Consider the following 21,422-nt stretch of genomic DNA (forward strand, 5'->3'; position numbering starts at 1 on the left):
CCTGATTCTAACTCGTTGATTTAGTTATATATGGTGTTTTAAAAAATGATGGACTGTATCCTTAATTTTTATACCTGTGTCTAGTATTTTTTATGCGTTTTACTAAATGTCATTCAATTTTTTAGAATTTAATTTAAACACTATATAAATTTAACTTTTCTTGCTTTTATCTTCCACAATCGTCCGAGTTTAATATGGTTTACAGTATCGACGGAAATATGCATGTTTTTTTAGGCAGCCCTTGGCTCTCCGCTCTTGTCAATTGAAAGGTAATTAAAATGTATCGCAATTGTGCTACCCGCACCCGATGTTTTTTTTTTTTAAATTGTCTCTTAAGTGAATTTATGACCTGGGCCATTTCCAAAAAAGAAAATTTCGAAAAAAGTGTGAAATAATCGCAATTTTCAAATTGACATATTATTAAAAATAACACTACTGATAATTATAAAAGTTGATTTGGGTACTTACCAAATACAATATCAATAAGAAATTTTTGGTCGTAAATATTCAATATACGCAAAATATTTGTCGGTTTTTGCAAAATGCCATAAGTCATAAAATGATAGTTTAGAATACGAACACCACATGTGTGACTATCCTAGAATTTATCGTCATCGACTTTAAATGAGAATTCATTATGGTATGACATTTATGTAAACCAATTTAGGGTAATATAAAACGATATTCGAAAGCAAAATCTCGAATCGACTTCTGTTATCGATTATATTATCGACTTCTGTTAGAAGAATATACTATGTAATTATATGTAATTAATCAATTTTGGTGCAGTAAAATAATCAAAGATGTCAGTAAGAATCTGTTAAAAATCGAGTTTCAGAAAAGCATGTTAACATGCGTCCGGCTGTGGGATCAGTCCTCAAAAAGCATGTTAATCAGATTCCAGCGCTTTAAGTGTTAATACACTGCATGGGCAATTTGTATAATATATATATACATTTTCTACAAATGCAAAATGGCGGTTGAAAGTAAAATTTCAGTGCAGCAAAATAGCATCGTTTTCTAATGTATTACTGCATATGTTTTTAACATTTTTATCTACAATTTAAAATGAACATTTGGATTTAGATATTTACAGCCAATCGAACATTCTTTGATTGGGTTTAACAGCTGATCGACGAGCACTATATTTTTTTTAAATAAAATACATTTTATTACAAAATAATACAAATTATGGTAATTATTGACAAATCCTCTCTCTATATATATTTATATATATATATATATATATATATATATATATATATATATATATATATATATATATATATATATATATATATATATATATATAGTATCTGCATTTAAACACTATGTACATTTATTATACTAATTGGCACGCACGTCGTTCATTGTGACGAGTTTTGTAGGAAATTGCTCCTAGGCGGCGGCTCAGGTGTCACCGGCAGTTCGGGCTGAAAAGTGCTGCCTTGAAAACCGAGCATAGCCTCGAAGGACGCCGCACTCTCGGTCCCCGTCTGCGGTCGGAGGTTCGCTCCCAGATTCCGCGGTCCATTGAGAGTGGCGTAGTCTCTCTCGCCACCTCCTCCCTGAATAGTCGCGTACATGTCGTCCGCCTGAAAACAAAAAAGACGTCACAAATGCGCATCTCCACCCAAGCGCCAGTGGAGAAAGACGACGTACGCCGACTGGAGGCAACTCTCGCTGATGATTGTACGCTTCCGCGTTCTCGCCAAACACGTTCATCGTCAGCTCTTGCTCTTCGTACAGACGCAGCTTGTGCTCCGCCCAGAGCGGGTTCTCCGTGCTGCTCAGCTCCTGCAGCAGTCTCCTGCTTCGTTCTTTTGCCGAACCCTTTTCTTTAAAGCCGTTCTCGCCAGGAAGAGGCAGCACCCTGCGAATGAAAACGTTCAAGCGACAGTTCTCTACGGACATATTCTCATCGTACCGACCATTGCTTCAGACAGCTGCACACCACGACGAAGGTGACGATCCCCGTAAACAGTACGATCAAGAGAGCGACGAGGGCAGCTAGCGCGGGGTCGAAGGTCTCTGGGTTTCCTGCGAACGAAGCGTTCATTAAGTTCGGGTTTAAAATTTGACTGGCGAACGTTCTACCTTTAGTGGATGCATCGGCGAACTCCACCAGATCCAATATACCAGTTTCTTCGTACAGTTCTTTGAGTTGATCGTACTGCTCGTCGATTCTCTTTATCGCTTGATCCGCCGGAAGCACCGAGTATGCGTCGGGGTCGACCATGTGCATGTACAAGTCGCACCTAAAAATAAACAGCATGGAGACGGAGAACTCGAGGAGACGGCTAACTCGCGACTAACCCGTCTCGATGATCGGAGCGCGCGTAGTGCTTCATGGCCGCGATCACGACTATGGAGCCAGTGAAGTTGGACAGGCCGGAAGCGATTCTAGACTGCTGCTCGTTCACCCGAGCACACGACTCGGAAAACTCCATTTTGATCAACTGCTCGGGTCTCACAATCCACACCTGCGAACGCGGAAAACATTTGCAAACAATAAAGGGACGGACGTTTGAATCGAACCACTCACGTAAACGTCGGTGTCGGCTTCTCGGTGCGGCGGCCGTGCTTCCCTCGCCACTACGTTTAGGACAAACCTATCCTGATTATATTCGGCCACAAAGCCGGCGGTCACCAACAAACCTGCGGAAAGCAAGAGCGGTGTAACTAAGGTTGGATTAAAAACAGCATTCTCTTCAATGAGATACCTTCGTTTGTGATGTTGAATGGCGAAGGAACTACCGAGCCGCTGGAATGCGTCTCGCCGAATTTGTACACGTTGGAAGCCTTTATTGCGTACTCTATCTCTCCGTTGGCCTCCGAGTCGGGATCTTTAGCTTTCACCGGCAGTATTAATTCGTTAACTTTGGCGGTAGACTTGACTCCTGCATGGTGCGACAGATTTAATAAGGAGGACTATCGTCGCCGAAATCGACAACGAAGATCATTCTTTCTCACCTGCGTAGTACGCTGATCTTTCGAATCGAGGAGGGTTGTCGTTGAGGTCCAGAATTTTGATTCGAACATTAGCAAAATCTCCTTCCTCGCCATCTGAAGCCCCGAGTGGAGCCTCCGGCTGATTTTTGGCTAGTCGTAGCGCTGGATCATTACTGGCACGTATCACAAGAGAGTACTCGCTCTCCTCCTCTCTAAAACAACGAAAGAGATGTTCTGCACTCGATCGACAGGCACGACAGTTCGAAAAACTCACCTGTCTAGGGATCGGTCGGCACGTAGGATCCCTTGCGTTTTGTCAACGGTGAAGTATTCTTTATCGTTTCCTTTGATAATGTAATAGTAAACTTTTCCATTTTCTCCGGTGTCTTTGTCGGTGGCTTTAATCGTTCCTGAGAAATGTTACATATTTTTATAGTCCTACAGTAAAATTTACAGGGTGATCCAACCCGAGTTTCCTATGTTGGCAGCACTGTAAGTCAGATGGCTGTCAATAATCACGCGTGTTCAAAGTGTCAAACGTTAGTTAGCAACAACACATTTACGAAATGGATCGCTTAACCACCGCTCAATTGTTCTACAGAAATAAAAATTCTGTACAAACTGTGTATCGAAATTTACGAGAAGATTATGGTCAATTTCTTCATCCTACTGAACAAACAATTCGCAACGTAGTAAAAAAAATTAAATTGGAAGCGTTGGAGATAGTCTAAGGCCTGTGCATCATCGTGGCGCCCGTTCAGTCGTGAATATTGCTGATGTGGCCGATTCCTCGAGGCTTACAGCCTTTGGGCTTTTCTTGTGGCTTCCCTTGGCGCAATTTGCATCTGAACTCGTATAAAATTCAGATAACACTAGAACTGAAGTCTAGAGACTACGGACAACGAAGAATTTATGCAGATTGGGTGTTGATCCTGATTTTTAAAGAAAATCTTATTCTCTGATGTGGCACATTTTCACCCCTCTGAGTATGATAATAAGCAAAATTGCCGCATGTTGGGCGAGAAAAATCTGAATGTGCTTTACTTTTTTGGGCTTATGTCATTGGGCTTTACTTTTTTGAAAACAATGACGGTCGGACTGTAACAGTAAATAGCGAGCGCTATAGGCGCATGATAACCGATTATTTTTGACACGAAATCGAAGATATTGATATGGTTCCAACAAGACAGCGCAGCTTGCCACATCGGGTGAACGTTAGATGTTTTACGTGAAAAGTTCTCAGGTCGCATTATTTCAAGTTTTGGTGTCGTCAACTGGCCGTAATGCAATTTAATGGATTTTTTTGCGAGGCTATGCTAAGATTCGTGTTTACAGCGACAAAACCGAAACGTTGTAGCACCTAAAAACCAACATCTCTCAATTTATCGCCGAGATATCGCCCGAAATGTACGAAAAAATCATCGAAAGGATCGGCGGCCATTTAATTGATATTATTTATCATAATTAATGAAATACAACAAATGTTTCATTAATAAAAAAATACGAAGATATCCTTAAATGTGTGGGTTTTTCTAAAATAAAATCAGAAACTAAAATTGGATCACCTTTTATACGACCGATACTCACCGATCGTAGTTCCTGAAGGTTGATTTTCTTCTATGTAAAAATCATACGACGCCTTCGCGAAAAACGGTCTGTTGTCGTTGGAGTCGTTCAAATTTATAGTGAGGAATTTTATAACTTCCAGCCGAGAAGGAGATCCGCGGTCGGTGGCCACCAGCGCTAGCTACAATTTTAATCGTGTCAGTCGACAGTCAGACCCCCGAAATTCAACAGAACTCACCTTGTAAGTGTCTCGCTGCTCCCGATCTAGAAACGCTTTGGTGCGCAACTCTCCAGTGTTCTCATCTAATGCGAACTCGTTCGTCTCGTGCACGTTCTTGTTTCCTACTTTAAGATAGTAAGAGATGCGGCCATTTTCGCCGGAATCTTCGTCGGTGGCCCGAATCGTAATCAGCACCTCGTCAGCTCGGGCTAGGTTCTACAAGGGAATGGAAAAACCAAGAATTAAGAAACAAAAATTATGATTTTGTAAAATTTACACTCCTTTTTAAATTTTCGCTCTAAATTAAAATAATTTAGAGCTCAAAACTTAAAAATGTAATATGTATCATAGGATATTAATATTAATCATAAAAATGCAATTCAAAAATTTTACTTATAAAAACACCAGATGTTGAAAGTTTAAACTGCCATTAATAATTTTTGTAACACGTCGATTTTACTATTAATACGGTCTGCTGTACCATAAACTGATTATTTAATATGAACGTTTTTAACAGAAACAAACTAAGCATGCTAAAATAAAACTCACAACTGATTTTGTTTTAAATAAACGCTTTAAAATATAAACGACGATATCTAAAAGTAGATAGGGCAAATTTTATTATGGCAAAAAAGGTGTAACTATTACCTCGGGGATGTTCAAAACGGGTTGATTATCCAGGGGAGCGACCCAAACGGGGCTGTGCTGATTGACGCTCTCGACGTTTATGTCAACGTAAGCCGCGTCGGAATGTGGGCCACTTCCGAAGCCGTCGACTGCGGTGACCGTCAAGCGATGAGCGGTGTTGCCCCGCAGCGGGCGAGCCGGGTAGAGGATTCCAGTGGTGGAGTTGAGTGCGAACGCTCCCTCTTCCGTCTGCTCCGTAATAGCGTATTCAATTTGCCCATTGACAGACACGTCCTTGTCTTCAGCTCTGACTTGCAGGATCGGAGTAGGAGGGTTCAAAGACAGGTTTTCGGCGACTGAGGCTTTGTAAGTCCTCTGTCCGAACACAGGAGGGTTGTCGTTCACGTCCGTCACTTCGATGTGAATCTGCAAACGAGAAGTAATCGTCATCAAGAGTCTAATCGCATATCAAATTCCAAAAAGGGAGAGATTTTTCACCGGCACGTTCGCCGTCTTTCTCGCTTGCACCGGAGCATTGTCGACGGCCCTCGCTTGAAGCCAGACGTCGTCAACGCTCTCGCGGTCTATCATCGCCCCGGTGGCTACTCTCAGTTCTCCAGTGATGGAGTCCATAACGAACAGTTCGGCCCTCTCTCCCGAGACGCTGTAGCGCACCTCTCCGAAGACACCTGAGCGATATTGTTAAGAAAAACGTACGAATGGAAAGAAAGAGACGGAGACGTATGCGAACCTTCATCTTTGTCAACCGCGCGAACCGTCAGCACTAAGGCGCCGGCCGGGGAGTTCTCTTCGAGCTTGGCGTCGTACATGGACTCGTCGAAGACGGGTACTTCGTCGTTGACATTGCCGACGTTGACCGTGACCGGCACCGACGCCGACAGCTGGGGAACGCCCGCGTCATAGGCCACCACGGTAAAGTTAATTTGGTGAACTCGCTCGTAGTCTATGCGCTGTTTCGACCGCACCGTACCTGCGGATGAAATGTCGTAAACGACAGGTTCGGGAACGTCACGGTCGATTTAGACCTCACCTGTGATATTGTCTATCTGGAAGTACTGGTTGGGCGGAGAGATGGAGTAATGAGATACGGCAGAGTCGTCGTCGGTGGCATGGAACGTCGTCAGCACTGCGTCGATGGGTTGTTCTTCGGAAAACCTCTCTACGAAGCTCGTCTGCCTGAAGGACGGCGGGGAGGCGTTCACGTCCACGACGGTGACGACCAGAACTCCTGCAATGAGCGCCGTACAGTTGTAACGTTCCGAACGATTCGAAATTCACTCCTGAACTCACCTTGAGATTCCTGCAAGCCGTCGGCGGAGAGATCCCGAACGCTGACCGGTAGCGACACTATCGCAGCCGCATTGCGATCAAGAGACTCAGCCACCAGCACGCGCCCGTCCGTCTCAACCGTGAACCAGCGGCGAAACGCCGAATCATCCGAGACCTATCGACGAATGGGATTTTATCGACTCTGTGCTTTAGTAATCTGATACAAATGAGAGAGACTCGCCTGCTTGCCGTTCTTATCTACGGCGGTGATGGGACGATAGCCAACGCGGAATTCGAGATCTTCGGGAGAGCGCGCGTCGGGATCGGCCGCAATCAACTTGTGCACTGCGGTGCCGATTTCGGCATCAACGGAAACCTGAAATGATAACGGGCGGTCAAGGGGAGATCTTTCTCAAGCACCGACGACAGGCGAGTCGATTCCGTCGCACCTCCGTCCTCTGAATCTGCGGCGCGAAGTACGGAGTCTTGTCGTTCTCGTTCAGAACGGTGACCATGAGAGCGGCGGTCCCAGTCAACGCGGGCACCCCTGGAACGTAACGGAAGCGTTAAGAGAGAGAAAGTGACGGCGATAAGTTACTAAAGAGGGAAAATCGAACCCAGGTCCGCGGCGACGATTTGCATACGGTAAGACTTCCTCCTATCGTAGTCTAGCTTGGACGCTATCCTGACGACGCCGGTGTCCGGCTCGACAGAGAAGTCGTCGAAGGCGCCCGCCTGGATCGAGTACTTGATCTGCGAGTTGACTCCAGAGTCCGCGTCGACGGCGGCAACTCTGGCCACGCTGGCGCCCAATGGAGAGTTCTCGGAGGCGACCGCCTCGTACTGATCCGTTTCGAACACTGGCGGATTGTCGTTCACGTCCCTGATGGCGATCTTCACTTGGCAGTCGACATCGTGCTCGCCATCGGAGGCGCGCACGGTCAGCACGACGCGATCTTGGGCATAGATCGTCGCATCCAATCCGCCTCTCTGGCGCACGCTCATCTTGCCAGAAACGGGGTCCACAACGAACAAGTCGTCCTCGGTCGCGTTCACAATCGAGTACGTCACGGTCGAGGTCTTGTCCGGGTCGACCGCCTCCACGCGTAGCTCGGGGTCAAACTCCGTAGCACCCTCGTCAACGGAGGCGACGTAGACGGGCGCCAGGAAGCGCGGGGGGTTGTCGTTGGTGTCGTACAGCGAGATCTTGAGCGGAACGACGGTGCTCAAGCCTTCGCCGTCGTCGTCGGTGGCCTTATAGTTGAGGAAGTAGTCAGGACGGGTCTCGTAGTCCAGGCAGGGAGGCTCGCCGGGCGTGGGACAGAAGGCGACGACGACGGTCCCCGTCCTGTTGTCCACCAAGAACAAATCCGCTCCGTTGCCAGATATCTCGTACACGATACCTTCCGTGCCGGACCTGAAACCAACGAACTTTGTGAATGACCATTCGATAGTTATGTTTTGGGAAAAAATTATCTTTAATGCGGCTCCACAAATAATTTAAAACTTCAAAGATAATGAAGCTTATTCGAATCATTTTGACAGTAGGTAATCAGATACTATGACACTGAAAGAACTAGATGACACTATGACACTAAAGAAACTGATGAAGTCTCTGGAGAAGATATTTCAGTGGTAGAAAATGTGGTAGAAAATGTGGTGGTTCACGAGAGTGGCTGTCAGAAGAACGAAGAAAACGAAAACCCTCCTACTATATCTTTCAGGTTTTAGTCAATACTGGTTTCAGAAATGACCATGTATGTCAAGTATATTAAGCCTATCGCCACAATACATAATGTGTCCACAAATCTATACATTTCGTCAAACATAATAAAAAATTCCACATCTCACGATATTTATTTTCGTTTTTGAACATTTTAAACGTTTAATTGTAACGCCGAAAGACAAGGAAAAATTCATTTGACAGCTGCAAATGTTTGACTTGTAACTTTCTTTTTGACACTTTATTTATAATATTTTGTGTAAAAATTATTTGGGACCAGAATTGGAAATAATTATTTTTTTGGTTTAATGGGGTTTTACTGTATACATGTAATTTATACATATTTTTATCATGTATATTACGAAAGGCTAAAAAGTCGTTCGAACCTGGCATGGTCTCTATCGGTAGCGACGATCGAAAGCACGCGCGTCCCTGGAGCGGCTCGCTCCGAAGCCGTCGCACTGTACGACGTCTGCTTGAACACGGGCGAGTTGTCGTTTGCATCGGTCACGGTCACCCTCACGGTGGCAGTGGAGGACAACCTGGGCTCGGTGTGCAGCTCTTCGGCGATCACCAGCACGATAAACTTTCTCTGGTTGGGATTCTCGTAGTCCAACGTGAAGTCGCCGAGTCGAATGCTCACCTGTGTGGATCCGACCGCACGGACAGGCTCCACGCGGAACGCTCCAGAGACGTCCGACAGTCGTAGCGAGAACTCGGAGTTGGCTCCCTGAAAAGAACCGCTCGGTCACGACGAAAAGAGAACAGCTGTGAGTGTAAGAGGCAGAAGAGGCTCACAACGTCGGCGTCGGAGACGAACATGTCCAGGTTTGGCAGTGGCGTCCCGAACGGCACGTTCTCGGGAATCTCGACCGAGTACTCTTTCCTGTTGAAGCGCGGCGGCTCGTCGTTTACGTCCCTGATATTGACGGTGACCGTCGCAGTCGCGGACGTGAGCGGCCCGTCCGCCGGTCTGTCGTCGATCACTTCGCGAGCCTGAAACGAAGGCACACCGGCATTATCTCCACTGATTCACTGTCGCAAATTTTAAGTAAATACAAAGGTTTATTTCCATCGTCTATTGAGTATTTGATTTTAACATCCATTACGAACCTATTCTTTTTGTAGAATAATCTGCAAATTCGAGTGACCGGCGTTTGATTGAAATTACTTTTCCGTTATTTTATTTGTATAAAATTAATTCAATTATATATATATATATATATATATATATATATATATATATATATATATATATATTTATATATTATTACATATGTACTTATTAGACTAGTAGTCAGTGAACCACTAATGATCCTCGAGAGAATTTTGATGGTCATCAATTTTCGTGTTTATTAAAATGTTTCATTATATTCTTATTTTTATTTTAGATTCTTAGCTTATAAAATAGCGTGTTCATTGAAGGCCAAGTTCAATATCAAGTTATTTTTATTATATTCTTTCAGCTATAAAATAATTTTAGATTCTAAGATTTCTTCTTGGACGATTATTTTTTTAATAAAATTGCAGGGTCTACAGTGACTATATGTAAGTCAACCAGTGTACATCGGCAAATCCAAACGAGAGCAGTTTCAAAAGCTTTTATTGAAATTGACACCCTGTCTTCCTTTAAAGGTCCATCAATCCATTTATCATTTTTTATGTCGGCCAGTGCGGGACCGTACGTGACAATAGACGGAATAAACTAAAAGCATCATAATGGTCATTTGATACTCGATGCGAGTGTTATTATCATATAACAAATAACAGAACATTTGGATACCAATGTGCTGCTATTTGCATTGCAGCTCCCTCAGGCTGGCTATGTATATAAAATCGGATACAGAGCCCAAATCAACAAATATGGTTCGAAACTTCCGACAACACTTCCACTCGAGCTTTCCGATTTGGACACACGAGGGTTCGTACGGACTTGAACCAAGAGGAGCAGCTGATCAACAGACAAAATTGAGAAAGCAGCCGCTTCCTTCTTCTCGTCAACCCTGATCGAGTATCTAGAGTTCAACTCACTTTGCAGACTACTAGATAAATAACTTTGCATATACGTTAACATAATTATACAACTTTACGCGAATGTGACTAAATTTTTTGAACAAACATCAGTTATAAACAAAAATAACATCTTTAAACACAATATAAAATTTAAAATGCTTTTTTTTTAATTTTTAAAGAATGTATGTATATATCTGATTATTTATTATTATACCTTTTTATAATAGAGTCATTTTATCAATAATTATATGTCCAGTAATGATATAAATTATTGCTTTGAGTGCAAAACAAGAACCATTTCAAATTTAGAATGTTACTTGTAAGAAAAAATCATAGTAGTGGTCCGAAAGGATGGCGACCGCTGTAGTAGACTATGCCTACTAATAAATTTGGTCTGTATTGTAGAATAAAATATCATTCGACAGGTACAGCTGTGGCGAATGGAAAAAATATCAATTCACAACGAAAACTGGTTTAGAGCACGAAGAAGCAAGGACGTCATTTCGGAGGGGCTGGTGCATTTGCCCCCCCTTAAATTTGGTCAGAAAAAAGCATGACATTTAATTAAATACTATGAAAAGCTATAAAAAGCTGAAATAACGTTTCTGATTATAAACCAGAAAGTTTCAAATCTATCCTGAAAATATTTTTTTAAATATGTCATTTCAGTGAAATTATCTCAGAATATTGCTCCATAGTTTGTCTGCACTTTGATATCACACTTTGTTTCAAAAATATGATAGCTATCCTTACCGATATTACTACGAATTTCTGATATGATAGTATTGGGCATAGTATCGGCGCCGTCGCAGTGGGAATGGCGACGGCACGATTTTATTGCTTTTGATGTGAATTTTTGATTTCTGAGAAGGGATAATTGATTATTGCACTCTCCTATTGGTCAAAATTCGGTTTAGATATGTTTCGTTCGATTCTCGCTTATTGTAAGTCGTAATATTGTTATAAAAAGTCATAATATGAATGCTAGATAACTGAGCGTTTCCACCATGACAGCGACGGCACGATTTTAGTAACTCCCTTAAATTTAGACACAAAAATGCATGGCATTTAATGAAATACAATGAAATTTAATGAAATGGAAATATTAAAAAAACGACCAATAATTAGTCAACTTTTGCCCCACCCTAGAAAAAGCTGAAATTTATTTATTTTTTTTATTCATTTGGTTATTAAAATTATGACCATCCTGACCTGACGGGTTAACCTAATACATCACAATTGCCAAAAGTATGACGTCCCAGCGAAGAATCCATCGCTTGTGGAAAGAAATTGGCGATCTAGCATCACAACAAAGCGCTTTTACTTTAGGAGTATTGTGAATCAAATAATAAGAAGGCAATGTCGAACATCTTATTTAGAAGATTGCTCATAGAAAATTTAGCGTGTACAATATTAATTTATTCATAATAATTCACAATATTTTCGCATAAGGGGAAAATTCTAGCGAGCGTTACACTATAAAAATGTACAATAGTTAATAAGTATAATAATGTATTCAACAGTGAAATTTTAAAAATAAAATAAATCTAGAGGTAAGTATCAGGTAAGCGAAACAAGGAGACGATACCTACCCTGATGACGAGCTCGAGTGGCGAAGACGCATCAGGGAGCGACTCTCTGTCGAGCGGTTTTCCGGTCCTCAGTTCCCCGGTGGCGGCGTCTAGGACGAAGTAGTCATGCGGATCTGTCGAAAGAGAGAGAGAGAGGCATCAGAAGACGGGCGAAGAACATGGGTCGAGAGCAAGAACTTACTGGTCAACAGGTCGTAAACGATGCCCCGGGGGTGAGCTCGGTCGCCGTCCTTAGCCTGCACGGTGAGGACCTCGGTGCCAATGGGAGCATCCTCGGATAGCACGGCAGCCAGCGAGCCAGAGAACACGGGAGCCCTATTCTGCACGTCGACTACTCGCACCTCCACATTGGCGGTAGAATTGAGCAGGCCGTCGTATGCGTACAGTCGGAACAGATACGAGTGTTCCGCGTTGTAGTCGAGCGGCGACTTTAGCACCAATGCCCCTCTGTATTCGTTCTGTGAGGACTGTTTCGCGACTATCTCGAAAGCTGCGCAGGCGTCGCTGCGCCGCGCCGATGACGAGTTCGCCTGTAGGGCCATAAGCATTCATTTATGAAAATTAAAATACAAAATGGAAATCGTACGATAAGCGACTTATCACCGAATCGTTTAAAATTTAAGATTAAAGAACCAGTATTTGCAACTTTTAGCAATGAATGTCTTATAATACATATTATCATTCATAAAAATTGAAATTTTAACGAGCGTTTATAATAACAACTAGATATAATATATATAAAATCACAATAGCACGGAAAATTGGGGGCGTGATATTTAGGTGCCCGTTACTTTATGTGTGAGCGAGCCAAAGGGAAGATATCTCACCACACGTGCCTGATTCGTACGTACGTATTGCAAAAAAATGTATGAGTATTTTCTAGTCCCCTAACTACAACGCGCACCTAAATAGCACGTTCCCAATTTAATAATAAAATACAAACGTTGAATTAACAGGGATATAGTATTTTCACGACAACTAAGCAAACTTGATTAACAAAACAAGCAGCACAGCTATAATATAGTAACAAAGTACATAAACATATGTACATAGATTGATAATTTAGCTTGGCTCCAACTTTAAGTTTTAAACGATCGTTCGATTCGAGAAGCAGCCGAAAAGCTCGTCACCTGCGAAGAAGCGACGCAAGCCACTTCCAGTGTTTCGCCCACTGTGTCTCCGTCTTCAGCGCGTATGTCATCCAAGATGGTAGTTCCCACGGGAGAGTCTTCTCGCACGTCCACCTCGTACGGACTCTGGAACGATCGGGAACGTTACGATTAGCTCGGAGAGAAGCACAAAGAGGGAGAAGACATGATTCGTTACGTTTTTGAACACAGGGGCATTGTCGTTTTCGTCGAGCACGATGACGGTGAGGGGCACAGTGACGACATTGTCATGCGAGCCGGCGACCACGTCTTTGACAGAGGCAAAGAATTTGAGCGTCTCGTCCTTCTCGCGGTCCAAGGGTGCAGCCAGAGTGACGACGCCCGTGTGCTCGTCCACCGTGAACACGTCAGTGCCGCTGACGCCGAACTTGACTGGCAGGCCCTCGGGATCCTGCCCCCGCAGGGTGTACACTGCGCTACCTACGGGAGTACTCTCGGACAGCGCCAGATTGTCCATGTCAGCTATGAACACCGGCGGCAGGTTGCCGGCTTCTGTCAAAAGCAAACTTAATATTATTCTATTCTTTATTTATTACAACTGGAAGAAACAGAACATAAAGAGACCGTACTGTGAAAAAACTGAACTTAAAACATTTATTTTTGTCACATCTATTTATTAATTAAATATATATATACATATACATAATCACTGCAGGTTGGCTATTCGTCGACCTGTATGGACATCGTTTAATAACAATCGCTGGCAAGCTACATCTCATGTTAATCCATCTAATAGATCGGAATGGTTCTGTATTCTAATTGGAAAGAGAGCTAATCTTTTTGCAACTCCTTTGACATAGGTTGTGTTTATCTTTATCTGGAAATGTGGCAGATATTCGTTCAAAGGCAGGGACTTCATTACTATGATGATATAAAATAAATTAAAATACATATTTAAATAAACTTATTAAACGCATTATTTCATTGTATTCATCCGAGCATTTTGAACATATAGATGGATTAAGATGAGATATAGTAACTTATCAGCGATTTTCCAATGTCCAAACAATACAAATTAATGTTTTTATGCCGAACGGTAAACATACACTGACTAATGATCTATACGACATGTAGAGATACGATAGTAATAAATGTTATGTTTTTCTCCTCTTCTGTTTTGTCAGAGATCTGTTTCTTCGTTGTTCTATTTTTTCGTGTTATGTCTTATTATGTTCTGTTTTCAAATTTTCAAATTCGCTCTGTTTTAAAACGCGAAATGGTACAGGCACGTCGACGTTCGATAAATTATTGTCAATTTATTAATTAAAATTTATTATACACTTTGATATAAAAATAATCGTCCTAGATACTTGTGTATTATTGTGTTCTAACGAGACTTTTTTTCAGGCCGCGCAGCGCAAAAAATGTGATATTGTATAAATAAACTATTTGGAAAATGAAAGTTAGCGGTAACCACAAACACAAAAACTGATGCGAGCGAACGGACATATTTTATGGACAAAATAGTTATCTTTAAAACTACTAAGATATTTATCTAAAATTGAATCTGAATGCAAGAGAACGCATCCAACATGAACAATAGTATTTATTAAAAAAGACGAAAAATAATATGTACTAAAATACGACCAAATTTATATTGCCATATAAATTTGGTCGTATAGAATACAAACATTATATTTGGGATGTTATAATGACGATGATAGTAAATACACCGTAGAAAACTATCGATAAAAAAATATCCCCTAAGTAAAATATTGTATCCTGAAAAAATTATTTTAATACGAACTTTTCGCTAGAAGTAACGGAAATAATTATATTTTATTTTATCATACCATAATACATAGCTTTGTAGTTGAAAAAAAGTGAAATCAAATATCTCGACATTAACGCGAATATAATAATAAAATTATCAAAAAATGATAAACTGCAGGTCCAAAAATTTTATTTGTATGGTATTATATTTATCATGTATTAAGGCCGAATATTAAAAAAAAAGCGATCAGATTCAAATACATCCCAACATTTTTAACGCACAGAAAGATTTTGGCCAATATTGTATTATTTTAAATCATCCCAACTCAAAACTTTTACCCATTTTATTATTAAATTAGTCGTCTAAATCCAGCCCCGCCGGCTGTTTCTACAGCTATCTACAGCTTGTAAAGTAATTTTAAAATGTTGCTACCTTAAACTGCACATATAAAATGTAAAAATTGAATAAATATAAATTCATCTACAAATTACGAGTATTTTTTCATGGCCAGAAAAACGCATGTAATTTAATTAAAACTGAATCTTAATAAAATGGATACAATAAAAAAGTTACAAAAAGCTGAAATGACGTTTCTGATTCTAAATTTTCGGGTTATCCCTTTAATAAAATCTAAAAAAGTCTTGATCTCGAAAATATGTTTTAAAATATGTGATTTCAGTCAAATCATATCGGAATACATTTCCATCGGTAGATATACATTTTTACAAGTGAAAATATAATTTATCTGGCAGGTGCTAGTAAATAGTAATAGTATATGCATTCAAATACTTATCATTATTTATTTACATGCGATGTATAAATGTTACAATGAATGTGTATTTTTCAGTAAAGTTGATATACATTTTAACCAGCGAAAAAATAATTCAACTGATAAGTGCTAGTGAAATTGTATCTCTAGAATGTCTGTGAAACTTAATTTGACGTTGCGAAACGTGCATTTGCTGTTCAAACGCAAACATAACCTACACGAATAAAACAAACTCAATTTGACATAATGAAAGTTCTTAAACTAATTATAGTTTTACAACTTTCATTAGGTCAGCTCGAAAATACAAACCAAACCAACTCGTCTCTCAGGAGGAAACAAGCGGAAGAAGAAGTACAGAGAGATGTCGCATTTCGCATATTGCTCCATAGTTTGTCTGCACTTCGATATCACACTATGTTTTAATTATGATGGGAGACTATTGGTCAAAGTATGTTCAAACTGAATTTTGGTCAATATGTCGGCGCAAAAGCAATTATTCCTTCTCACAAGTAAAAAAATCACGTCAAAAGCAATAAAATCGTGAGAAGAAATAATTGTTTTTTGCGATCTTCTGTTGGTCAAAATTCGGTTTAGATATGCTTCATTCATAAGTGTAATATCCAAGTACAGACAAATCATGAAGCAATATGAAAGATGCGATGTCTGTCTGTATTTCTACTTCCGCTTATTTTCCCCTGAGCGTTAAGTTGCTTCGTTGGCCTTAATGTTAATAACAATATATGTAAAAATTATTGACCATAAATTCTTATTATCTGGACATTCATTCTTGCCAAATGATCGCAATTTTGGTGTTGTAGAAATGGCTATTCAAAAAACCAATTTTCAATTCCCTCATCAATCAATCTTTAAATGGAAAAACTAGGTCTATTATTGAAGATAAATATAAAGATATGATGGATTTATTGCCTAATATACCACCCATACATCATGGGTACTTAAAAATTTGCACCATCTTAATTAATAAAATTTAATAGTAATATTCCTTTAGGTATTTTGTTATGTTGTACCTATTCGAAAAAAGTATGAAGTGTTGAAATAAAATAGAAAAAGAAATAAATAAACTATTATAATTAAACTCTTGAAAACAGGAAAAAATTAAACATTTTCATAAAATCATTTCATTCTAAAGTGAGATAGTATTAAAAACACATTTTTTGTTTAAATAACGCGAATATAATTATTGCATATGAATTTTTTATGAAAAAAGATCGTAAATAATATTAAATTAGTCTATTATTGCTTACTAATAATTTTAAAACAGTTCAAACGCAAACCATTAATTATTCAACAATAACAAAATATGGACTTGTCCCACTTTCAAAATCACCGGTTCATATGTATACCCAAAAGGTTGGTGTTTAAGATATATGTAGTTAGAGATTGAACAAAGGAGTCAAAACATTCCGATGTTTCACTGAAATGACATATTATAAAAAAGGTTTTAATATTTAAATTTCATTAAAATTCATAAGTTTTCATTAAAAGACATGCATTTTTCTGGGCAAATTCAAGGGGGGCAGATACCCCCCTGCCCCCGTCCCAAATGACGTCACTGACTATCGATAATGTTATAATGCACTCTTGATGAAATACAAAAATTCTAAAAAATAAGTAACATGACAAAAATTGTCTAGTTACTTATTTAGTTGTTTTTGTTACTTTTAAGATATTGTTATTAAGTATACTTTTAAGGATACTTTTTGTTCAGTTCGATTTTAGTTACATATAAGTTTGATAATATCAGATTGCGGACCTTCTTAAAAAATATTTCGCCGAATCCCCAGAACAGAAAGCATAAATTTGTTTTTAACGTACAGTTAGCTTATATGCAATTTTGCTCTAGGTAGTAGTTTTAATTATTGCGGGATTTGGTGGGTGTTTTGGCAATCTAGGATTTATAATTATCGACATAGAACTCACCGGCCGCAGCCAGAAGACACAGCAGCAGCAGCAACAACATCTCCGACGGAATACTGCGCTGCGACCCGACTCGGACTAATCCAATTGACCCCGTTGATTGATTCTTCGCTTCGACCGTTTATCGCCGCAATTGACATCACCTTCGACCGATACCGTTAGGCGCTGCTACCTGTTCCGAGCCTTTGCGGAATTTAGATAGTCACACTTGCGAAAAAACGTGAGAAAGGCCGAGCATTGTCGTCGTCGCTGCTATTCGAAATCGCTATTATGTCACGCGGGGGCCGAATTCCGCGAAGAACGCGTCATCTCAAGGAACGTCAAGCACTTTCGAAGGAACCCGACCGGACTCGACTCGGGGAGAGACAAACGAGCGACGTCGTCGACGACTCGGCTCGACTGGTCGTTCGGAGAGTGAAAGGCCGCAGGTTCCGTTAGTCACTCGACGCGAGCGACCGACGACTCGACAGTCGGACGGCATAACGCAATGCCTTCGTAATCCGAAGGCGCCCGGTTCGATTCCCACCGTCGAGATTCGATCGTATCTTCCGGTGCCGCCCTCCTTCGTCTGTTGACGGTCGTATTTTTTCAGTCGCCGCATCCGTCGAATACAAGTATTCCTCACTAACGACCAAACTCAAGGTGATACTGTTTTTTCTTCTTCTTCTTCAGCTTTAGAAAACAATCAAATTTAAATTGATCAATTAATATATTTACCTTCAAGATGTTTTTGGTGATTCCACTTCGCGAATCTCCAAAACAACTCGCTTGGTTATCCTGCACGGGAGCATGCAACGTATAATTGACCATGAGAAAAACATGGAACGTTTAAATAATAATGAGAATCATTAATATGCTTGGAAACAGCACAATCTTCTCATTTCAATTTCAGCCAGTTAAAATTGTTGCGTCGGTGACATTTTTTAACAATTTATTGACTGTCAATCTGGTACCATTGCAAAGACGGGATGGATCAACATTTCTAAGAACAATAATAGGAACGCCAATCTTCAAAATTATAACGTGTGGTGGCAATCCAGCTAAATCAAGTGAATTAAAGAATTTAGTTGAATAATTTACTGCTTTATCTTGATGTTAATAACGTTTAAATCTAATATTGCGCGTTCATTTAACCATTGATTAGTTTTGTAATGTGTGATATCTTGAAATACGCATTAAATCGATTTTTCTGTTGATTCATAAATCGTAATTTTGCCATTTCCCATATCCAATAAATGTTTTACAGACACATCGTTTTGCAATTGAACAATAATGATTGTCATCATTTAAATGTATCAACACGTCTCCACAAATTTGATGCTTTTAAATACCCATTCGTGGTATAGCAGGTAACGTTTGATGAAAATTTCCTGCTTATAATATTAGCGCACCACCGAATGGCTGTTTGTTTTCAACTAAATCTTGCAATGTTCGATCCAATGCAATTGATATTTGTGCGACGACCAATATTTTGTCGTTTTTGTTGCATTTTTATGCAACGCTAACAAAACAGAATATCAAAAAATGTTATATAATATTATTTCATGAAATATACTTTTAAAATCAGAGTGTTTTGTTCAATTTATTACTAAATTGTTAAATTGTTTGCAATAATTATTCATAGATATGTCTTTAATCATTTTCGATAACTTTCGTGTGTTTCCAACAGCATGAGTTTCGACCCGCCCGTTCCACTGTTACTAACTTTCTGTCTTTCACCAAAACGTTGACAAATTTCTCGATGTGGGAATTCAAGTAGCCTTTGTCATTGGTTATTATTAAAAAAATTGTCGAACCTCGGTTGCTCGGATGATTTAACTCGGTTATTAGATCGTAGATAGTTTGTAACCTATGATGACCGATTGTCGAAAGAATATTTCACCCCTTCGGGGGTTCCTCAAGGGTCCAACCTGGGCCCTCTGCTCTTTATGTTATTTATTAATGACATAAATACAGCAGTTACAAATTCAAGTTTTCCTCTATACGCAGATGATTTAAAATTGTATAAATGTATTCGATCTGTTACGGACTCCTTCTCTCTACAGACTGATTTAGACTCTCTATGGAGATGGGCTTCCGTTAACTGTCTGCCCTTTAGTGTCGGAAAGTGCCATACTGTATCATTTTATCGATCCAGTTCGCCATCAGTTTATTCCTATGATCTCGGTGGGAACATTTTGATTAGAGAAACTTCCACTAAATATCTCAAAATCACTTTTGAGAGCAAGTGGAGGTTTTCCCTACACATACACGTCTGTGATAAATCTTCCAAGATGCTCGGCTTTGCTATGAGGAACGCCTTTCAGTCAGTTATTCGTGCCCTCTATAACAACTTAGTTTGTTTTACAAAAGGACATTTGGTTATTATCCGTTCTTATATCACAGTTCCTTCCTTTTAGGAGCGTTGGGGTACGATTCGCTGAGCTCTCGCCGAAGGTTGTATGTCGCTAAGCATGTTTTTCAAATGACTGAAAGATGCTGTCGACAATCCAGCTGTTCCCGGAGAATTCCAGGTTTTAGTTCCGAAACATTTTCGAGAATCACGATCGCGTCCTCTTTTGATGACCGTTGGAGCTAGGACGTCCGCACTTGCCGACTCGCCTATGGCTGTGGCTAACCGGCTCCTTAATACGCTGATATAACACATTGACCTGCTTAATATTAGCTACGAGGAGCTGGTCCAGTTCGTATCATTTAATTTTGATATTTTTTGTGTATTATTTTAATTATGTATGTATATATATATATATATATTTTTAGTAATAAAATAATATAATTATTGTTTTCGACCATCGTGATGCATTGGGGTAACTTGTTCGGTTACGATGGTCTTAATTTAATCTAAATAAATAAATTAGGCTAGGTTTGGGTTTGAACAGCAAATTGCGTTTCATAGACACCATAGAGCAGCATACAATTTCACTAGCGCAGCTTAATTATATTTTCGCTAGTAGAAATATATGTATATCTACAGGTTAAAATATATTGGGACTTAATTAGTGAAAAATTAACTTCTCCAAAAAATATACTCACTGTAACATTTATAATATAATATTTTTTGGCACACTTTCTAGTAAGATTTATTATATAATCTATTTTTTTCGATTAAAAATCGCTTTGTTTTAGCAAATTTATAATGCATTTTGAAGTTGGGTAAAAACTTTCCTGTACACTATTTTTACAGTTAAATATAATACAAGGACGTCTCTCCACAAAACATGAATTGTTCCAAATTCCTGTTTACAATCGCAGCAAAGACTCTGCTGGCAAATATAGTCCAGGTATAGGAAAAATAATCTGTATAGTAAGTAAATTACCCGGTGAATATTCCAGCCATTTCAAACACATTGCAATTATAATTGAATTGCGATTCTGTCCACCGAAACCGTCTGCATTCAGTCATAGCGCTTTAATTATTTGTTTTATGCCTGATATTGACGGATCTGTTTGGTTTTAATATTACACTCTAGTAGATTTAATTTTTCTTTTTATTTTAGCATTAATAACTTGAAAATGTCTAGTTTTGATACTAAGCATCACACATAGATGTGTACACATATATAATTTTTATATATTATGTATACTCTAAAAAGAGTAATCAAATAAATATTTAATAAAAATAAATTATCAGTTTTTTAAATCCCATGGGAAATTATAGAACTTCGGCAAATTAAACATTTTTATTTAATGTAAATTTATATTACTATTATAAATATATATAAAATAGGAGGGAGGCATTTGGATAGTTTGGTGTCCGGGTACACCAAATCTCCAAATCACCAAAACCTTGCAGAGGCTAAGACGCGAGAGTCTACACATATGTATGGAAATATTTATATGATGTTCGGC

General features: G+C 39.6%; 1 protein-coding gene and 1 long non-coding RNA gene across 3 annotated transcripts; one reads left to right on the forward strand and one right to left on the reverse strand.

Annotated features, from left to right (window-relative positions):
• Nucleotides 1-1,281: 1,281 nt before the first annotated feature.
• Nucleotides 1,282-18,299, reverse strand: Cad87A (cadherin 87A). 2 transcript variants are annotated; one of them, XM_088185335.1, is made up of 26 exons: nucleotides 17,577-18,299; nucleotides 13,310-13,641; nucleotides 13,114-13,239; nucleotides 12,165-12,513; nucleotides 11,984-12,096; nucleotides 9,177-9,374; nucleotides 8,765-9,108; nucleotides 7,273-8,072; nucleotides 7,105-7,202; nucleotides 6,897-7,031; nucleotides 6,677-6,830; nucleotides 6,417-6,614; nucleotides 6,117-6,356; nucleotides 5,864-6,054; nucleotides 5,387-5,791; nucleotides 4,757-4,954; nucleotides 4,540-4,699; nucleotides 3,227-3,362; nucleotides 2,974-3,164; nucleotides 2,724-2,900; nucleotides 2,546-2,658; nucleotides 2,317-2,483; nucleotides 2,098-2,258; nucleotides 1,932-2,040; nucleotides 1,663-1,873; nucleotides 1,282-1,595 (listed from the first exon to the last, which is right to left on the reverse strand). In XM_088185335.1, the coding sequence occupies exons 1-26, from the start codon at nucleotides 17,614-17,616 to the stop codon at nucleotides 1,368-1,370; spliced, it is 5,574 nt and encodes a 1,857-aa protein (XP_088041461.1). In that variant the 5' UTR covers nucleotides 17,617-18,299; the 3' UTR covers nucleotides 1,282-1,367. The 2 variants fall into 2 exon arrangements, with proteins under 2 accessions (XP_088041461.1, XP_088041460.1); XM_088185334.1 differs by having other exon boundaries at nucleotides 13,310-13,644.
• On the forward strand, nucleotides 17,881-19,141 carry LOC148234689 (uncharacterized). The gene is made up of 2 exons (XR_015809485.1): nucleotides 17,881-18,215; nucleotides 18,298-19,141. It is a non-coding gene; the product is annotated as an uncharacterized LOC148234689 (long non-coding RNA).
• Nucleotides 19,142-21,422: the final 2,281 nt, after the last annotated feature.

Source organism: Plectrocnemia conspersa, unplaced genomic scaffold (assembly GCF_051122295.1).
Source record: "Plectrocnemia conspersa isolate PC_06_02 unplaced genomic scaffold, ASM5112229v1 ptg000005l, whole genome shotgun sequence".
Taxonomy (NCBI): Eukaryota; Metazoa; Arthropoda; class Insecta; order Trichoptera; family Polycentropodidae; genus Plectrocnemia; species Plectrocnemia conspersa.

Excerpts from the sequence above, each read along its gene's own strand:
- Cad87A (XM_088185334.1), bottom strand. The coding sequence starts at position 17,616 with ATGTTGTTGCTGCTGCTGCTGTGTCTTCTGGCTGCGGCCG. Across the intron at positions 13,240-13,309 it reads ATGCCCCTGTGTTCAAAAAC|AGTCCGTACGAGGTGGACGT; the intron begins GTAACGAATCAT and ends CGATCGTTCCAG. Across the intron at positions 6,831-6,896 it reads TAGATAAGAACGGCAAGCAG|GTCTCGGATGATTCGGCGTT; the intron begins GCGAGTCTCTCT and ends ATTCGTCGATAG.